This window comes from Botryllus schlosseri, chromosome 8, assembly GCF_051294905.1.
Source record: "Botryllus schlosseri isolate E-star chromosome 8, Bs_hap1, whole genome shotgun sequence".
Classification (NCBI taxonomy): Eukaryota; Metazoa; Chordata; class Ascidiacea; order Stolidobranchia; family Styelidae; genus Botryllus; species Botryllus schlosseri.
The window spans coordinates 968,611-990,474 of record NC_137243.1 but is presented as its reverse complement, the minus strand read 5'-3'; the positions used below and the strand labels follow the sequence as shown (position 1 = coordinate 990,474).

At 39.3% G+C, this 21,864-nt stretch overlaps 1 protein-coding gene across 2 annotated transcripts; it reads right to left on the bottom strand.

Annotated features, from left to right (window-relative positions):
* Window positions 1-368: 368 nt before the first annotated feature.
* On the bottom strand, window positions 369-21,852 carry LOC145444564 (tectonin beta-propeller repeat-containing protein 2-like). 2 transcript variants are annotated; one of them, XM_080322562.1, is made up of 26 exons: window positions 21,794-21,852; window positions 21,649-21,727; window positions 18,716-19,722; window positions 17,833-17,961; window positions 15,727-15,858; window positions 14,467-14,627; window positions 13,938-14,028; window positions 13,468-13,630; window positions 13,130-13,291; window positions 12,989-13,044; window positions 11,136-11,237; window positions 10,920-11,076; window positions 9,390-10,024; window positions 8,798-8,936; window positions 8,019-8,156; window positions 7,215-7,471; window positions 5,816-5,927; window positions 5,639-5,754; window positions 4,960-5,055; window positions 4,787-4,901; window positions 4,252-4,356; window positions 2,881-3,126; window positions 2,548-2,711; window positions 2,369-2,486; window positions 1,197-1,346; window positions 369-606 (listed from the first exon to the last, which is right to left on the bottom strand). In XM_080322562.1, the coding sequence occupies exons 3-26, from the start codon at window positions 19,160-19,162 to the stop codon at window positions 434-436; spliced, it is 4,164 nt and encodes a 1,387-aa protein (XP_080178688.1). In that variant the 5' UTR covers window positions 19,163-19,722; window positions 21,649-21,727; window positions 21,794-21,852; the 3' UTR covers window positions 369-433. The 2 variants fall into 2 exon arrangements, with proteins under 2 accessions (XP_080178688.1, XP_080178687.1); XM_080322561.1 differs by lacking the exon at window positions 21,794-21,852 and having other exon boundaries at window positions 20,373-21,757.
* Between the last annotated feature and the right edge of the window lie 12 nt (window positions 21,853-21,864).

The window sequence follows — 21,864 nt, the reverse complement described above, 5'->3', positions numbered from 1 at the left end:
CAACAAGGCCCGTTGTTGCGCAAGCGATTGATCGTTGAACACTCACACTCGCTGCTGCTCATTTGGTCCTAAGCTGCGGCATCGTTATCGCCTTTCTACACCAAATAGTCACGCACTCGGACGGACGCACTCTACCGACACGTTGCTACGAGGTTGGGAGAATTTAAAAATAAGTTCGATCGCCGTAAATGTGAAGTAAATTTTCCCGATTTGACTGTTTTCATCTCTCGTTATTTTGGGACGTGAAAACCGATTGTCGTAAATTTAACTTAGCAAGACACCCAGCAGATCATTCTACTGTGATTTCCGACGTTTGGCCACTTTGTTTCTCAAAATCACCCACTTTCACTAGCAGTAGACAAGATCACAAAAAAAGATTTATTGCAACAACCGGAAAGGCCCACGATTAAGCCCGAATAATACGACTCGTCATTCACAGAAACTCCCATTCCTTGTCGGTGTCTCGAGGTGGGAAAAAATCATCGTCCGTCAGGTGATCGTCTGGTTTGTACTGCGCCTCTACTACAAGAGGACAGTATTGACTCGAATACAGATGATAGAGGCGTTCCGCATCGTCGATCGCCCACAATTCGTCGTATGGGGTGACTAAAACGCAATGTTCAGTTCAGTGTTATTCATATTTTTAAATACCACAAGAATCCGATAAAACGAGAGCGGTGCCAAAATGCCTTAAGTAGTTTTTAAATCGCTTACCAGCGAATTTGGCACTCGGTGCCCCAAAATTCCCATTCCAAACCTACCCTAACTAACAACCTGAATAAAGCGGTTTTTAACCGGGGATTTACCCGAGACCCAGGGGTTCGCTGAGGGTGAAGACACACACCCGACACTTACACAACGTGAATATTGATTATATGGTCGAGGCGGAATCAAATATTGAGAACTATTTTTCGAATTGATAGAAATCCAAGTTTTTGTAAAATTTTCGTATTTTTTCGGCGTTTTGTGGCATTATTACAAGGTTAACCATGACGGAGAGTAAAATGGACATAAGCTACTTTGATTAACAACATAATCTTGTTTTCTGTGAAAATCCATTTGTTCCATAACACTGTTGATGGCCAGTTCATTTTTTGCACTGGCATTCTATTATATGCGTGATGTGGCAGATTTCGACGAAATAACATAAAGATGAGCAACGTATCGATAAGAGGCTTGATATAACAAAGCCAAACCTGCGATTCGCTCGAATCTCCCGCGCACTTTCCGCCAATAGTTTCCCAGCGGATTTCTCGAGGATATTCCGCACCTACGCAGTAAATTACCGCTGGTTCTGAGACCCCACACGGTGCTGTTGCTGACGCAGATTTGGCGGCCATGAGAACCTGCGCACAGTTTACAGCGGTCGCGATTCTCTGATGCGATTAGGGGTCAAACTCAAACCATAGATGTCTAACCTGCGGATGGATGCGAAACGAGTGACCGCATGGTTGCGCTAACCAGTATAATACAAGAATTTTAATAGCTGGCGACCCAGCATAAATTTTATCAAAATCAGTCGGAACAATGGTTGGCAGTGAAATCGGCACTTGGTGAATTTGAGGTTACAAACGTAATAACTGTTATTCGAATACGGATATTCACTGAATATGAGCGTGAATTGTGATATACAGCACTTGGTGAATTCGGCATTCGAAATTTAATAAACTATTATTATCAGGAAAGCGGCATCGAAATTATATGACTGAATTCTAATCTTTCGTTGACAATGATATACAGAACTTGGTGAATAAGCCTATTATGTAGGGTTACCATATGTCCTCCCTTCGCCCAAATATCCTCATTTTTAGCCTAAAATGCCCAAAAAATACCACGAAAGACGTTAAATTTTGGCTTAAAAGATAGACGACGGGTCACGTGGGTTTCAAATCTGAAAAGTGACCTCTTTTTTAGTCAACCCGATGAATTTGGCTGTATGGTTTTCTATTCAGCTTCAATAACTTTTGGAGCCTGTGAAAAGTGTCTGCCTTTCCCACTCTCAAAATACGGCCACCCTACTATTATGTATATTACTAAAGCGATGCATCAATATGGTGCTATTAAATTTAAACATGATTGTTTCACTGAATATGAGCCAGGGATGAATAAAACCCCATATGGTTCTACAAATCCCCGGTATTGCGTGAGCACTGAGCAGTGATATAGGCTACAGCACTTGGTGTATTCGGGATTAGCTTAGAATTAAGGTCTGGTAAATGCCGAATTCACTAGTAATCTTAATCTCAACAATGCCGATTTCTGACTGATAATATTTTATTATCAAAATATAACATTTTTTCGCATTCAGTGCGTCAGTAACTTTCTTGTTTCGCATCTCTCCGAAGGTCAGTTATCTATACTCCAATACCTGGGACCACCTCCCATTTCGTCCCTACAGGCATGTTGGGGCTGATCCCCGTCCGCGCGTAGATCACCGACAACTCGTCTATCGCCCAGACGCTATTATCAGACGGCCCGCATTCAATCTGAGACACAAAACGGAAAAATATACCTAAAGATTCGGAGAAAGTGTTTGTTCTCAAGAACCTGGGTGACGTGACATCCCGGGGGTGATTCGATCGGAATCCAAGCGGGTGGGAAGGATTGCGGGTCAACAGAACCGACCCCAATACGGAATATAACTTGCCCGGTCGAGTCAACAGCCCATACATTCTGAGTGCCGCAGCTGATGTGGGTGATCTTCGCGTCGCCTGCAACACAGAGACATTTAGCTCAAACCTAAACCAATTTCATTTTAAGGTAAGCCTAGGCCTGGAATACTTACACGGAAACTCGTCTTACATTCGTGTAGAAATTTCTGTTGTTTTCCTCAGATTTACATTCAGTACAACACTCGCTAGGTATATTAGGTAGTCTCACCTAATTGCTCTGTCGTGTCGAGACGGCTCCAGTCCGTTCCTTGAAGACACGTCTTAGACACTCCAGAACGTATATACACTTCACCATTCTCGTACAAAACCCACAATGCGCCCTTGCACGCGGACATGCACGCAACAGGAACACTGTCTAACAACGGAGGAGGCAAAGATACTGGACGAGTCGTGGCAACCTCTTGCGATTGGAAACAGAAGATTTCTCCGTTAGGCCTGGACGCCCACACCAGAGCTGTGGGAAGGGAAATGGAGTTGGAAACGACTGAATGGGTATCGTGCTTCACAAACAGACTTGCGCATACTAGTGGATTTTAAAATTGCGCCAATAGAATTAGAACTACTCTCTTTTCAAAACTCACAACTGTACACAGACCTAGTCACTTTCCCAAATCCGTGACTAGAGGTAGAATTAGAACTACTCTCTTTTCAAAACTCACAACTGGACACAGACCTAGTCACTTTCCCAAATCCGTGACTAGAGGTAGAATTAGAACTACTCTCTTTTCAAAACTCACAACTGGACACAGACCTAGTCACTTTCCCAAATCCGTGACTAGAGGTAGAATTAGAACTACTCTCTTTTCAAAACTCACAACTGGACACAGACCTAGTCACTTTCCCAAATCCGTGACTAGAGGTAGAATTAGAACTACTCTCTTTTCAAAACTCACAACTGGACACAGACCTAGTCACTTTCCCAAATCCGTGACTAGAGGTAGAATTAGAACTACTCTCTTTTCAAAACTCACAACTGGACACAGACCTAGTCACTTTCCCAAATCCGTGACTAGAGGTAGAATTAGAACTACTCTCTTTTCAAAACTCACAACTGGACACAGACCTAGTCACTTTCCCAAATCCGTGACTAGAGGTAGAATTAGAACTACTCACTTTGCAAAATTCTTGAACAGAACTAGAATTAGTCATTTTTCAAAATCCGCGACTTGAACTACCCACTTTTCAAAACTAGCAACTAGAACTACAACTATTGGATTCTCAAAATACGTCACTAGAACAAGAATTACTCACTTTTCAAAATCCTCGATTAGAACTAGAACTACAACTACTCACATTTTAAACCTTGCTATCAGTAGTAGAATTAGTCATTTTTCAAAATCCGCGACTAGAACTAGAACTACCCTCTTTTTAAAACTCTCAACTAGAACTAGAACTGCTCTCTTTTCAAAACTTGTAACTAGAATTACTGGTTGTTCAAAATCCGCAACTAGAACCAGAACTATTCTCTTTTCAAAATCCGTAACTAGAACTAGAACTGCTAAAAATGCAGTAGTTAGTTGACCGTCAACCAACTACAACTGTAGTTTGCACAAGTCTGTTCTCGAAACCTGACACTCACCGACCCAGTTTCCGATATCGGCAGAAAATATAGACGATGTCGTGATATGTTGCCATTTTGTAGACACGGCCACCCCGAGCGGCGTTGTGACGTCCCATCTTTGCCCTGCCCAAATCCAGAGGTGATGACGAATTATTTCTGCTTTTCTACGTAGCCGACTTGAATACATTTGGAGTACTTCCATTCATTGACTGAAGTATTTTGACCAGTTCCTTTTATAATGGCTTGAAAGTACTACTTTTACTTCTACTTGCGTAACAACACTCTCTACTTGACCCCCTCTGGGTAATGCACTTTCGAAATCCCTACGTTTCTGACAATAATCTATATTGTAATTTTATATCTAATCTAATATCAGGTTATAGTGAAGATGTAGCATGAGAATTGTACAGCACAAAACGAGCCAAAGCTTGATGCACAGCCATTTGCTATCATTCTAATGAGGAAAAGCTCAATATGTTCTGGTTTTCCAAATATCACCACGGTGGCGCATGTTCTAAATTAGTAGCCATTTCAATACAAGTAGCCTACTTACCACTGATCGGGCCTCTAGTAACAGAGGCAATATGTTTATCGTGAACAATCCAAACCGACATATCGTTGGCCGCGACAAATCTGGCTCGAGCCGGGCGTCGCATCCAACGCTGCATCTGTAACAGAGTTACGCCGTAGTGGCAGAAATATCAAATCTTGTCGTATTTCAAAGACCTTGTGTGCCGACGTAGCGATATTGGTTGGTAGAGATTGGACGACGGAATTCGGAATGAGATGCCTGTCTTCGTCCAGATATTCACCCACGTCCACCTGATTATTACAGTTGAACGACTAGAAAATTTTCAGCTTTTCCAAATTAGACTAGAATTAGAATTATAGCTACACAGTTTTCCCTAGATTAGATTAGAATTGGAATGATTGAATTCACAAAACTTGATAATTGAATTCAACTCCGAACAATTTAATCAGTAAATTCACGAAATCCTGAAAAATAGTGATTTTTTAACAACCCTACTGTACACCAAGCGTGGCTCATTTCACGTTGTGCAGTCCTCCTGCAGCATTTTCCGTAAAACCACAAAGTAGACGAAATTAAGCTCAGATCTTAGAAACATTTCCTTTAGGTTTTACCTCTAATGGCCGATGCCAATATTTCTTTCAAAGTGTGACATCAACTCAATATTATTGGCAATTCTATATAATCAGTCGCACTCTAAATATAACTCATAAAATGGAATAGAGCATGCAGTTTCGGTATTCGAAGACATCTTCTCCCACTACTCGCCTCGGGTCACTACAATTAAAGCTCAATTCGGATTCGAGTCCCCAATTCATTGGGTCCAGCCCCAGTATCGATACATCAACGCAAACAGATCAAAGGACACCGTCTCACCTGCCAAGGCCCGCCAGTTTCATTCACAAACGAAACCACCCCGCGCTCGTCCACAATGAAAACGCAATTTCTTCCGTCGCTTGCCAGGCTCGAAACGAACGGTGATTTGTCGACAACTGACAGAAATAAAATTTGTCAGACGCACAACCACAAACGAATGAAGTTTTGACAAATTACTCGTCTCCCATCGGACATTGTCGCCATCAATGTTTTCGATGTCACTTCTCAGCAAACTGCCGTCGTCAGTCCTGCACCAAACCATGGATTCCGTGACGGCCATTTCAACGACCTGCACAACACATAAGTTGTCCTTAATGAAGTACTTTTACTCGTTCAGAGTACTCAAGAAGGCTTTGCTCAGTATTAGAATGATTGCATTTGCAAAACGTGGAATTGAATTCAACTCTGAACTAGAACGAAAGACAACAAAAATTAAGTTCAGTTCATACCAAATCAAAGTTCAGTCTCATAAGCTCGGGTTACCATACGTCTTTTTCTGTACTAATTTTTCCTCCTTTTTCAGGGTTTTGAAAATGTCCTCAGAGGACGCCTAAATGTCCTCCTTAACAGCTTTTACAGCTAGGCTAACGGACAGGTTCAACTGAAACACGGCATAAATGATGTGAAATAGATAACACGGACGTTCGAGCGGGTCATTCGGAAGTCGAATGAAAGTGATGACCTTTTTCTTTAGTCAACACCACAAATTCCAACAAAACTTCCAGTAAATATTGCAAAAATCGGCCGTTTTCAGTTTTGATCGACCAACTTTTACGTTTTGGTTAAAGTGACCTCCTTTCCCGATTCCAAAATATGGTAACCCTATCATAAGCACAAGAACGGCAAATGTCTGTACACCAAGCTTGGCTGGTTTGGCACTATACAGTAGGGCTCTTCAAATATGACCTTTTTTCTCAAATCGTACTGGCTACTTGATAAAATTGTTAGGTTACCGAATTTAAGCCTACACACAAAATTTGGTTCAATTCCAAACAGTAGAAGCGAAGTTATTGCCGTCTAAAACTTTGGATTATGAAGAAAATAGTAGTTACGGTGACTGATTCTTTAATTATTTATTATATTGGTGCCCACCGTAAATACTATTTTATTCAAATCCAATTTTTCGATGGCAATAACTCCGCTTCCACTGGCTGGAATTGAACCAAATTTGGTGAACATCGTTTCTATAGACAACCTAACACCCTCACGGGGTGAACAGAAAATTTTCAAATTTTTTGTTATTTATTTTTATTTAATAAATAGGAACTTTCTTCTGTAGCAATGCGGCTACTGGTTGGAATTGAACCAAATTTGGTGTGTAGGCTTAAATTAGGTAACCTAACACTTTAATCAAGTAGCCAGTACGATTTGAGAAAAAAAGTCATTTTTGAAGAGCCCTACTGTACAGTTCTCCTGTAGCATTTTCAGGAAAACCAGTAATTGGATTAGAATGAAAACGCGAGCATAGGCCCATCCCCCAAATTAGATTAAAAATATATCATCGGCAGTTTGCTCTAATCAGTTAAATGAGACGACTAAAATTATCTAATTGTCCAAAGCCTACTCTGAGAGTCACCTTTCCGCAGCCTTGTTTCCACGAGATGAGATTCCAAGAGCCGGCAAATGGCTTGGAGCGAGTCAGTCCGCTCTGCGACTTCATGACTCCGTCATACGTATACACGAAAGCATTTCCGTGCCCGAGCGCGACGCAAGACGCCTTTGATGTCACTTCCTCCCACACCAACTCCAAAGTTAGTTCGTCAGAGCCAAACATGGCGGGCAGCACTGACGCATACACCGTGCCTGTCTTCCCAACGAGCCAGATCACGTCACCTGGGAGAAAAAAAGAACTATGAGACAAATAGATTTCTGATATAAGAAGTGACGGTCAAAGTAGTGGGAGTTGGTGCTCTATTCCAAGCAAAAGTAATCATTTAAAAGATATGTCAAAATTACTTCAAGTGTGTTGGAAGCAAGTCAAGTCAAATCAAATTTACAAAGTACGAGGCATGATCTTAGTCAATGCATTTTCCAAGATCATTGAAAAAAATTGAGTCACTATTTGTTGTGAATCATATAACTAATTTAGAGTTACTATGTTTGGAAAAGGACGCTCAGTCACTGACACACCATCGCAGAGTGAACATGTATGTACAAAAATGAAGAAATTTAGTCTAGGTCGATTACTGGATGACTTGAAACTGACTCGGAAATGTCGCATTGAGTCAGGAGTCACTCCACAATTCTGAAACGTCAAGTCAAGTGAAAAATTTCACAGAGTCATCCCAACACTGACTCAAGTGGAAGTAGAGATTACATAACAAGTTAAATCTACTTCAAGTAGTTTTTCCTCAAGAACGGTTAAGCACAAATGACTCACCGCTTGGAGATATGCAAACTTTTGTTGCCGTTCTACCGAATCTCCTCCACTTCACAGAAGCGAACGTGTCACCGATAAGTTCTTCGGCCAAATACACACGATGGGAGAGGTCGATGTAGCAGACAAAATTTCCGGAAGCTGTAATCATGATCAAATTGAATCGAAAATATTTTTTGGACTTTGTTCTGCCTCATTAGTTCAGTGAACCACAGTGGACTAGGGCCAAACCCGATTATTGGTTCGTTGATAATATCAAGTTAATATCACATATTGATAGAAAGATCGGTATTGGCCATTAGTGGTAAAAAATATCGGCAATCTTCCTGACGTCACAGCATGGTTGTAGGTAGACGGAGAACTATCATCTGCATCTGCCACACTGGGAATATTGATCTATTTCAAATTGCTTACAAGTGTCCAGATGCAGCCTTTCTAGCCGATTTCATGTTCAAGCATAGCAATGGCCGTCCCTTTTCAAATAAATGCTCTGACGTTTTGGAAATGCGCTTTAAACTAGATGCTGTACCTTCTTAAAATCAGCTGAATATATCGAGATTATCGGTGAAATTGGTTGCTATCGGTTTTATCGCTGCCGGCTCAACATTCAATATTGGCGGGCTTTATAATGGATTGCAACGCCCGCAAATGGCACAGGCTAGCCTACAAGTAGTATCCCGACGCTTTGAGTACCAGCAACGCAAGCAAAACTTGATTGGTAAAGTAGAAGATACTTGTTTTCAAACTAGCATTCAAAAGATCATAAAGCAAATGTGCTATACCTGTAATACTTGAAACATGGTGTGGTGTAGAGGCGGTCGACCATGAATCCACTAGCTTTCCAGGGACATGTATGTCTGTGTTTCTGGGGCTGGTCATACTTGTTGAAGGACTTCCTTTGTCGGAGGTCGGTGGAGGACACTAAAATTTCAAGATTTCACTCAAACAAACATACGTAGACTCTTGTAGGTACAAAACTTCAATATAAAACTAAATAATATATTGATATAAACCCAAACATTTTTGCCTGACACTCGTTAGGGAGAATCGTCAGCAACTAGTAGAGAATTGAATGTTGAATTGAATTGAAAAATTTATTTTAGTTTGTGACCCCAGAAGAAGTTTGTATATCTCAAAATAGTAGGCTACATTGAGCTTAAGCTATCAGTTTGTCTCAATTATTCAAATTTTCATGCCGGTGAAGTAATATTTAGTAACATGATTGTTGATATACAATGTTCTTTCCGATTCTCTGCTAGTTGCTGATTACCCATGACGAGTGTCAGCTGAAAATATCCATGGTCATTTCAATAAAAAAAATATCATTCAATAGTATTAAAAAACATATATCTTGATGTCGCAGAAAGAACTCACTTCTGTGTCCAACACACTTGTTTTTTCACATTCAAAGTCTCTCGTCCACGCGTCGACCGCATAAATATCATCAGGACTTGAAGCAAGATCTTGTTCGTAACCAGGTGAGATATCGGCTTCTGATTCAGATATTTTCAAAGGTTGACTTATGTCAGTGTTAAAATGAAGACCGCCTTCATTTCTTGAAGTTTCGACTTCAGTGTCGGAAGGATCCGAAGAAAAATCTCGAACAGGTTCAGTATCAGGAAATGGAAATAATTCATTTGCACAGAGATCTGTTGACTCATTATCAAGTTTATCATTGTTAGTTTCACGTTGGGTTGTAATTTGAGAGAGTGAGACTTCACTTGAAGTCGATTCGGGAGATGATAGCTTCTCTCCTTCTGAAATCTTTTCTTCTAAAATGTTTTCTATGACTTCGGTATTACAATGCATATCAGAGTTCTCAGAGCAATCCGTAAGTGAGGCGTCAGATTTGGAGGCATCTGGTGATATATGCTGTGAACTGTGCTGTGACGTTGAAAGATCATGGAAAGAGGGTCGATTGCGGGATCTGGATTCATTGCGTTTTCTTCGTGATTGAAACACGATTTCCGCTGTGTCTTCGCTTTCAGTGTTGTCATTATTTTCCGAACCTGTGTGAACAAATTCAATTTCATAACATTGATATGGAGCCGTCCAGAAAAAGCTGTAGTTCTCTCTGTGGGAGAGTAATTACTTTTGAATCAGTAATCAAAGTACGGAATTAAGAACCAAGATATAGAACTCGGACTCTAAACCTTCTCTAATCAGGTAAACTCTTACTCTAACCTGCAAGCCTTCAGCGAATTTAAAAAAAACTACCGCACTACACTTGAAGTACATTACTATAGTCTGCGTCAACAACAGTGTTCAAAGAAAAAAAAAGTAAAACATGGCTTTCACACAAAACAAAAAGATAAGGAATATTTACTGCCACTTAGGCTGTATGAGTCGGGTATGTGTCTTGACCACTGACGAGCCCATCAGACCGAATCAGTGAACTTTTGGGGTTTGTGTCAACCCAGGTTGGAAACCACTGACTCACACCCACCTCTTGCAGACCTACAATGAAAATCTATTGAAAAACTGCTGTCAATTCGTGATCTGGTGATATCAAGATTCCCTTTCATGAGTGAAACTGCAACAAACTTTCTTTAACGCAAGCAGTTTTTGTTATCTCTATGTGTAGTTGAGAACCAATAATGACTAATCTGACCACTTCTGGCGACTCATCATCCGGCGCCCATGTAGCACACAAACAAAACATAACAGCTATATTCATGCATTTACGTTGGTAAGGTTGAACTCTTTTTTGAATAATGTCGATCCGTATTTCCTTGTATTTAAAACCTGTCTTGTTTTATCTGCTCTATGGATAGTGATGTTATGTCGCGTTGTCGCCTGTCTTACAGTCATACTGCTTTTGAAGTATAATACATTGGATTTGTATTGAAAGTTTGTAGCATATGTTTACAATTCTACTACGTCATTAAAAGTAACAATAATTACTTTCTTGAACATTCTTTATCTGTTCAACAGAACTGGGTTCCTCCTCACAGTTGTTTGTTGTGGAAAGAGCCGTGGTTGCTATGCTGCTTTCTTGAGACTGACCTGTTTCTTGATGAGTTGACTTGACAGCGGGAAGCATTTCATGCAAATTCTCTGCCTGTTACATTGGTTTAATAGTGAACACATACTCAAACATGAGACACAGTAGCTGCATACTTGCAATTGCAACTCATGTTCAGGTTCAGACTTGATGCCTGGTACGCGTAATGCTCGAAATGAGAGATTGGTCTTGACATCGGAAATCGAACTCTTCAGCTCCTATCAAATGAGGAAATAAATCGGATGCGATGTGAAGAAAAATTGCCACTGATTTGCGGCATATTCACGACTAGAGACCGAAGGATATTACAGATCACCTCGATCTATTCGGCCAATATTCAGAAGATATGGCATCTAGCAGTGTTGGGATCAAGTCACTACCTTCGAGTCACGAGTCATTTCGAGTCATTGCACAAGTCAAGTCAATCAATTTTCGAAGGTGACTCGAGTCAAGTCAAGTCACTCGTTTTTTGGAGGTAACTCGAGTCAAGTCGAGTCACGAGTCAAGTCACAATTCAAGTCAAATTGGTTTTTTGAAGTATGAGTGATGATTCAAAGTCATTACATTTTGCTATATGTGTGAAAGACAGATGTATTGATCATATATCTTGAATCAAATAACGAGTATAAAGTCAAATATACATGCAAACGAACATAAAGTTAAATATAAATAATGCAAAAAGGCGTTGTATCGCTTGAGCAGACGTAGAGCAGCTAATAAAATACGTGAGCCACAAAATAGAGGATCAAATATGAAGCGTCGAGTAGTCGAAACAACTTGATATGGTATAATACACTATCCATCCACACATCCGTGAGAATATAAACGCATAAACTATATTCGTTCGATTCAAATCATACAAGGGGGTTGGCTAAGGTGGGCACTGCGCGATGCAAGCACTGAGCCGTCTAAGAAACAGAGATACGTTGCTATTAGATTATGCTACTGATAGCACATAAACGTAAGCTGTCATCAGTTCGTTTTCGGTCAATTTATTTGTGATGTAACAAGGGGGGTCAGTGAAAGGCACAATCAGTGAATGACTGGTTGCTTTCACAAGTCACACAGGCGTATCACGAATAATCCGAACATAAACAAGATACAGAGATTTAATCGACACCGTCTACTTGATCACTTGAAATTGACTCGTAAATTTTGCTCCCAGTCACGAGTCAATCTACATTTTTGAAGCGCCGAGTCAAGTCAAGTCAAGTCATTTTTTCGAGGTGACTCGAGTCAAGTCAAGTCATACGAAAAAGTTGACTCGAGTCATCCCAACACTGGCATCGAGATCAGTGGTCCTCAACCTTTTGGGATGTCACAACCGCATTTCGAACTTCACAGTACTTATGGAGCCGCATGAAAACACTCGAGGAGACTACTTACACCTCTGGATCTCAACATCCACCTAATTCAAAAGAATGCACACTGACTTCTATAGATTCTATATCGGTTGATAGACTCAGTTTGGCGGGTGCTATACATTGAAATAAACTGAAAATGCATATCATTACTACAATATACCATTATGTGACAGCTCTTCATACATTCCAGCACTTAATGCTCAAGTTTGAGGAGATTATACGCTGAGTAATATTTGTAATATTGAAATTTATACTTGACTATGAGCCGTTTCTTTGATGCCAGTAGAATTGTGTCGGAATTTACTCTTCACAGAGACTATATATAAAGGTCTATGAGCACCAGAACTCAAGATATATCGTTGTCTGACGGGTATTCATCCATCTATTTGATGCTAGTCTGCAAGAATTCCGTTTCTCCGTCTTCAGAAGCGGCTTTAGACATAACCAATATCCCCTATTTTAGCATCCATGTACAGAAATTGACTATAACTATTCATAGAAACTAACAACAACTGCCAACTACATTTTTGTGGCATATTCACAGCCGCAAGAACGCTAGCTTGGAGCCGCGGTTGTGAATCGCTGCTCGGGACAATAAAAATTACCTTCAATTTTTTGAGAGCTTCGTTTGTGTTTTCTTCCTCCAGGAGTTTTCGTTTTGCTGAGAATTGATTTGAATGTTCAGCGGGCAAAATCAGAGTTTTGAAATTCTAAAAATTGATCGTTTCATCAAAACCATTGCTCACATGCAATTTTGTCAGAGCCTTCCGCTAGTCTATGAATGCTGCGGTTTTCGCATAGAACGAAAATTTCAGACTTGGTGGTAGACACATCCAGTATCTCAGAAAAGTCGTGGGATGTGGCAAGAACGCTCGGCTGGACAGTATCGATGAGGAAAAGTGAAGACCCTAAATACAGGGTTGAAGAACTTGAAAATTTTTAGCTTTTCAAAATCAGATTATGAATGTTGGCGACAGCTTTTTCAAGAAATAGATCAAAATTATAATTACGCCATCTCTAAGTAGTGAATGGAAATGAGCCGTTCGCAGCAGTGCTGACTCTGCGCAAAATTCCGTTGCCTTACCGGAGTAAGCTAGCAGATATTTATCCTGAAAAAACATCAGTTTTCTGAATTGCTGGTCCTTGTTGATAACTAGCGGCGGGTTGACGAGTTTAATTTCAAAGCTCTGGTCCGAAACGGAATCTCTCAGAAGTAGCGTTTTCGTGACCCTGCCCTCAATATCTGCCTGTCAAAAAATTAGAGGTTATGGAGAGAACACGAGAAATCAGCGGTGCTAAGTAGGAGTAAGAAATTTACAAGTAATAAATTCCAGTCTTGTTTTTACCTAAAACTTTGAAAAATGTGAAGTATAAGTAGTCTAGCATTATGACTAGTTGAGAAAGTAGTGCAAGCAGGCCATACTTGAGTTATCCGATATAGTAGAAGTACTCCGTTACAGACCACTTCTGGAAATAGATCAGGCCCTACCAAATCCAATAATAGGGTTACTAATTCTAATCTGTTGCATCAAGATTGCAAAAAATGGGTCTCACAATCCATATCCTATAGCCAGGCCTTGCGCAATAAATCAAAAGATCCAATGTTGATACAGAATCGGGTCCAAAGCAAGCTCCAAAAACGCCTCTGAAAAAAAAAGAAGAGATTCCAACCATCTCAATGTCAAAAGCACAAGCACTAGGAGTCTCAGTTGAACGACTAGACAATATTCAGGTTTATGAATATTAGAATTAGAATGATAGCCACACAGTTATTTTGCAAATTAGATCGGGGTTAGATTTACTGAATTCGCAGAAACTTGAAAACGAAATGAAATTAAGAGAGCTCAACAAAATTTGAGTTAAGTCCATATCAGATTGGTGTTCGTTCTTACAACACAAACATGAGGATGACAAATGTCTGCACAGTGTACACCGACCTTGGCTTGTATCACACGATACAGTTCACCTGCACAGAAATTAGACTATATTCAGATTACAATTTCACTCTAACTAGTCTAATGAAACAACTAGAATTATCTAGTGCTCCAAGTCAGATTGTTTTCAACCACATAGTAATTCTCACTGTCGCGTCTTAGATCCGATACAAAGTAGTCTGTTGTCGGGTAGATTTGTGTTGAATACGATTGTTCGTTCTGTGGTGGAAACCAATAGAACTTTGTGTTTGTAGGAAATGCTGATGACTTCATGATCTTCTTTTAACACAGTCGAGTGCCGACAGTCGTTCTACAAATGGAGTCGCGGCATTACATCATTGCGAGGCATTGGTAGGGGTAAGAAAATCCAAAATCCTGAGTGATTCGATTCTTAATTGAGCATTCGAGTATCTTGACGTCATAGCCGTAGGAATGATGTGGAAAGGTAAAATATGTAGGACTACCTTTTATGCGACCGCAAGGAATGTAATGCCAGTTCTACATCACATTAAAGATTATGTGGTGTTATCATACCTATTTTATTGCACTTTTTGACAGTGTTGTAAGTTAATCAAGACTTTGCAGATATGTTATTTCCACCAACATGGGTAGCTTTGTACTAGATATTTCATATGCTGCCATACCAATAATAAAGGTTTCAATCTTCCATACTGAAAATTAGTATCGAACGCAGGGTTGTAATGATTCGACTCGAGTCACAATTTTTTGGCGACTCGACTTGACTCGAGTCATTTTTTCAAATGCGTAAAATGACTCGGCTCGAGTCAATTTGTGTATTGACTCTACTTGTACTCGAGTCATTGGGCATGCAAACTAATACGGCCAAGTCAGACATTTCATTGTAAGTTTGAGCAATAGTAACGTCACCACATTGTTGGTACTTCGTCTATCAGTGCTGATACTTGGAAAATAGGGCCAGAAAGTGTTAAAACTGAGGAAAATTACGATATTATGAATGCGAGCCATTCTACATCACTCAAGCAGAGTTGAAAAACGTGGATTGAACTAAAAACTGAACAGTAAACACAATGACTTGGACTCGTACTCGAGTCACAAAACTATGACTCGGACTCAACCCTCTACTTGCCGACTCGACTCGAATTGACTCGAGAAAAAACTATAAAAGTGAGATTGACTTGTGACTCGAAACCTTGTGACTTGGTTACAACCCTGATCGAAAGTTTCATTCTCGTTGATAAATTAACTCTCAGTGGCAACTGGCAAGGAGAATATCATTCCAGCATCACCTCTCACCAATCTCCGCTCTAATTATTATAATTAATACTAGATTTAGATTTAATTACTCGGATCAATTGTCCTTGTCCTAGTCATTAGTCGTCAAATCAATTGATCGACGAATTGAAAAAGCAAATGTCCAATGACCTTACCTTCTCAAAATTCAGATCGACAACACAAACTTTTCCGCTCTTATCGCCGGAAAATAGCTTCATTCCGTTCGAACTCCATTGCAGGCATGTGATCTCAGACGTATTGGGAACGACAACTGGGTATTGATTAACCTAAAGAAACAAAATGGAGATTCATGGAAATCTTATGAACTCTTGTTGTCGGAAATGCTTCCTATTCATATTGTCAGGAATCTTACAATTTTAACAGAGAATGCCACAGTAGTCAGTGTTTCTACTCAAGTAAAAGTAGAAGGAACATCGTAAGTTCCTACTTGATTACAAGATGAAGTAGTAATTTCAAAGATGTGTCAAAAGTGCTTGGAGTAGAAGTGGGAAATGAAGTCAGGAAAATATCTCCAGTAGGTAGTTTGAAAAAGTTGGTTGATTATTCACATTTTCAGTCAGTTAACCGCAGGCGGCTACTTTAAAATAACCAGGATGTATCTTTACTAGGGCGGTTCAAAAATAACCTTTTTTCCTTAATCTTGCGGGCTACGTGATTAAATCGTTAGGTTGCCTTAAAAAACGACGCATACCAAATTTGAATTCATTCCAACCAATATTCGAGGTTTACGTAGAGTTTGAAAATTTTGAATTTGCCCAGAAACGCAAAAAAAAATTTTTTCAAATTTTTCTGCCAACCCCATGAAATTGTTCGGCTGTCTTCAAAGACTATGCAAAACAAATTTTACTCAATTCCAAGCCGTAGAAGCAGAGTTATTCCAGTTTTTCGATGAAAATTATTGGATTATCCACCGATCAAGGATAATCCCAGAATTATCAAGGAAAAACTGATATAACTCCACTTCTACGGCTTGGAATTGAGTCAAATTTGTTTTGCATAGTTTTTGAAGACAGCCCAACATTTTCATGGGGTTGGCAGAAAAATTTGAAAAACAAATTTTTTTGCGTTTCTGGGCAAATTCAAAATTTTCAAACTCTACGTAAACCGCGAATATTGGTTGGAGAGAGAGAGAGAGAGAGAGTCTTTATTTTCATCGAACCAAAATACATAACAAACGGCAGTGATGGTGGTACAGAAAATATGCGTGCACAGTATTCGGTATTAGATAGGAATGATCGATAAGACCGTGAAGGTCATCTAGTCTGATCACACCAGCATCAAACAGGTACACTTGACTCAGAACAGTCCGGCTGTAAAAAAATGTTTAGTTAGGAAAGGAAAATAGAAAAAAATTAAACAATGGTAGCAAATGATCAATGAAGCAATGTCTGGGCGAGGTAGGGCAACAGTGTTAGTGTAACGACAAGAGGTGATCAAGTAGGGCTTTTTTGAATCTATTATAAGGCAATTCACGGATATGTGATGGTAATGCATTCCAGATGATAGGTCCCGAGTAGTGAACTCAAATTTGGTGTGCGTCGTTTTTTAAGGCAACCTAACGATTTAATCACGTAGCCCGCAAGATTAAGGAAAAAAGGTTATTTTTGAACCGCCCTAATCTTTACATAGGGATATCATGTGTCCTCTTTTTTTCAAGAAATCGAAAGTGTACTCTGTGGACGTCCAATTGTCCGCTTTTTTTCGGAATTTATCCTCTTTTTCTAGAAAAAGCATTTAAATAGACGTGGAAATTGCACTCAGACAGGGATGGCTAAAGAAATTATGAACAACTACGGGAGCTCTATTGTAAAAATGACCTTTATATTTTAAGTCAACCCAATAATATTTTCAGTAAAAATGTTCAAATTACCTGTTTTCTCGTCCGCTACTATAACTTTTGCAACTTGTAAAATGTCTCCTCTTTTTCAGATCTCACAATATTGTAACCCTACTTTACGACTACGGTAACTCAAAATGACTAACGACACTTCGAATAGATGAAATTTTCAAAATATACTCAGTTACGGCGGCTCATTCACACAGTTCTTATGACAATTTCACTCATGTAGTGATGAAAATTTCATTATAACGTGCATTTGGTAAAAAAAAAATGTTCAAGTAAACATGGAAGTACTCTAAAACACAACCATGTAAGTGAGCAGTGCAAGTAGTGATAGGCTACTTTAGTACTCGAGAAGTAACTTGGTCACTGACCAGTGACCATGGGGCAGAAAACTCACCCGCTTGGTGCTTGGAGCTGACCCAGTAGAAAGAACTGCGATGAGGATGCGACCGTTTGACGATGCCAGACCGCATTGACAGTCGATGCCGACAAACAGTTTGACTCGCGTCACCTTTTCTTTGCGAGACTGTTAAAAAGAAAGGAGGTGGTGGTGAAGAAAAACAACAATCCAGAGTTTTACGAGTAGTATTTTCAGCTTCTCCAAACTAGATTAGAATTTGAATGATAGCTACACAGTTTTTCTAATTAGACTACAATAAGAATGACTGGGTTCGTTAAAACTCGGAAATTCAATTCAATTCTTAATTCAAAAGAAATGCAACAAAATCAAGTTCAGTATTATATTCATAAGCATGAGAATGGTGAACGTCTGAAAACCAAGTCTAACTCATTTCGCACGATACATCAGGGTTGTAAGCAAGCAGCAACGTCCGAGTCACAAGTCAAATATACTTTCATAGTTTTGACTCGAGTCAAGTCCAGTCATTTTCAATTCACCACCAAGTCAAGTCCGAGTCCAAGTCATAAAGTTCACCGTTCATTATTGAGATTTTGGAAGGTTGGAAATTGAATTAAACTCCGAATTAGAAATAAATACGACAAAAACCAAACGTTTCTTATCAAATCAGATTTCATTTCCAAGTCATAAGCATGAAAATAGCATATTCCTGTACAGTAAGCTTGGCTTAATTTGCACGATACAGTTCTCCTGTAGTATTTTCAGGTAAAAAGAAATGAGATTAGAATTAGGATGAGAACATAAAAACATTTCACAAATTTCAGCAAAGTAGATTATCGACATTTCGCTCTAATTAGTGTAATCGGGAAATTAGAATTATCTAGTTATCCAGGTCTGGCACAATCGATGAGGGAAATTGCACCTCTAGAGACAGCTTCAATAATTCTCCTGTGGTTCTGTTGTAGACGAAGCCACAGCCAGCATCAGTGCCGTAGAGGAAATATTCTCCTTCAGAATCCATCGACGTGATTGAAACCGATGTGCTCCAAAATCCGCGTTGGATTTTTTGCGGGACGACTGTGTCTAAAGAATCGATAGACGGGAATTCCTTGAAGTTTGATAGAGGTGATGCGACCTTTGCAGTTTTATCAGTGATATCCTCGGTGAAAGCGTCTTTCCGTAACTGTGGGCTTGTGATTGGTAAGTGATTATTCCGAGCCTCAAGAGCTTGTTTATCTGCATTGGACGCGCTGATTTCGTTAGAATCTGATTGCTGGCATAGTTCTGAAGATGTGACCTGATCATTTTCAGCTGCATGGTCGTCGTATTCCATAGGATTAATCCTAGTTTCAGATGGGCTCGCCATCATGGTCCGAAAAATGACCCGGTTACTCCCTCATATTCTCCTATTCAATATCAGGTGTTTTAGACGTAGGTGGGCTAACCGCCTAAATCAACAACAATGATCCTGTGATAACACATTCGTAATGTAGCAAAAACAGAAGAAAACGGAAGTGGGAACACTCACAGTAAGTAACTTAAATAATGGTCAAGACGACATATAGGCACTGGTTAACAAGATAATAACTTGATTAGTTTCGGTACACTCCTGTAAAGTGGTCATGAAACATTTGTTTGAATATGTGGAGTGGTTTATCCTTGATATGGACGGAATGGAGTTCCATATATGAGAGGGCCCTGGAACTTAACGTTCTCGCGTTAAAATATATACATAGCAGAGCCACGGGTACGGTCGTTTCAAAGTTATAATCCAAGTCCTGTCGACTCCCTCCTATCTTTTCATCATATCGCAATCTCGTGGTGTTTTGAGGTGATAAAAATTTCAATATCATCACGGACTAACTTACCATTTCTAATTATACCAACATTGTTTTCTGTCTTGTGACAGTCTTCGGGTCGGCAATAATCCTGAAATACGTTCTTGGATTATTTTGATGTTAAAACGTATTGCGTTAAGGTTTAGCTGTGTTCAATTGCTCAGTAACTAATATCGCTATGACGACATATTGAATCATTTTCAGACTGAGATTGTTCGAGAGACTGCTCGACGTCTGTCTATGCAACGAGTATGACATCAGATAACATAATACAATCTGATATAGAGAAGCTCACTGCATTGTTTGATAACAAACATGAAAAACCAATGTGCAAACAAAGTGTAACCACATGATCATTCCATCACTGTTCACTAGCTTTCTATTCAAGCCACATTGAAGCATCATAGTGAAAAGTGAAATATTTCATCAAAGAAAATCCAATTTAGACCAAATCCACTGTGTTAGAACAATGTCGTGACCATAATCCACACTCGGTAGTATGTTCCCACTTTGGACAGAAATAACAAATACAGTCTGTTTTATGCCTTGCTCAATGGTTTAGTACAGTAATAGAGCATACAGTATTTGTTGAATACTTTTGTATCGTAGTATTGCACAGCACAATAAGCCTGTCTTGAAATTATAACTCTTCGCATTTGATGTGATCAGTGCTAATTACTGCAGTATGGTGCAGCTGCAATTCATTTATTATGCAACAGAACAGTATTTTGAAGGCATTACCTGCTCTTACGCATGACCAATTCACCGTGAAACAAGCAATTGATTTTCCGCATAATTCGTACAAAGCCGCTTCTCCGAACCATTTGGCTAAAAGTGAGCGGAACTAAAGTGTCGGAATTAGGAGGCGATTGTATATCTAAAACATGTTCATGGCTGAAGACAGATGTTGGCGGACGATGGTCCGTACACTGATTTGATACAAATACGACCAAAAATATTACAACAATAAATTCTGGATGAAGGCAACGACTTCACAGTTTGAGAAAACTGAGCATTTAGAACCCTGAAAAACAGAGCATTTAGAACACATCATAATGCGTAAACGGTCTTCGCCCATCGGTATTTCCACCAAGCAAATAACTTTTCATGTAGCCTTCCTCTAAAGATAGCCGAATTAAAGAGCCAGTGAGTAACAACACATATTTCATAGAAGGCAGATCATAAATGGCAATTTATTTGCAACCATTGCAACTGATGGCATTGTACATGTGTCGAGATAGGATTACAATATAAAAACATATGATTGCTGATTGATTGTTCAACAGTATTAGCCAATATATTCATGCAAAATATGTATGTAAGCTTACTCAATATACTAGAGGGTACAGTGGGAAAAATAGCACAAACACTTGATTATATAAAATGGTCACACGTCAGAGTATGGTGTATAAATACACTAAAATGTTCAACTCGCCAAGATAATTATTTTCATTTGCTATATTATTCATAACAGAACATAAAAAGAAATAAAATCTTCAAGTTTGTTGTATGTTGAAACCAAAATCAGGTATTTCTTGTAGTTTAGTTTAGAAAACGATGAATGATGAATAAATCTATATAAGCAAAGGAGGTCGTATCTACATGGCTCAGGTGGCTGTGTCGTGGCGTTTCCTATCATTCGATATTGAAGTGAAGTTTCCATAATTCAAATATGGAATAAAAATTTTACAAGACCCAAAAAGAAGATTGATTGAATGCACAGAGCGAAATTCAATTCCTGAAAGTAGGGATATGTGGTTATTATAAAGTTAGAGTAATTGCAAGATGAAGCTGTATGTGATCTAGTCAGCATCGTGTATACTTTAGCTATGACTAGTGCTGCTAACTGATTCTACATATTGTGTACACTGACCATATTACAGCGACTAAACTTCATTTGTAATCTCTAACCCACCCAGTTCCCTGTATGGAATCGGTGTCCTGTGCTCACACTACGTTTTATTTTTTCAATATTTTTTATTAAATTACTTCAACTTGGAGAATCATTGCTGCTCACCTGATATATCAGGCAAAACGTACCGAGATTCCAATAGGGCCCAGTTCAAGGCAATGATATCCAGTACCAGATACATCAACTAATATATAAAAAAAAAGAACGGTGTTAGTATATTAGGTGTACCATAAATTCACGGAGATCATACAAACAATAGCGTTTTACTCTGTATATCCCACGCAGTAGTAGAACGGGTTGTTTGCAAAGTCACTCGTAAAT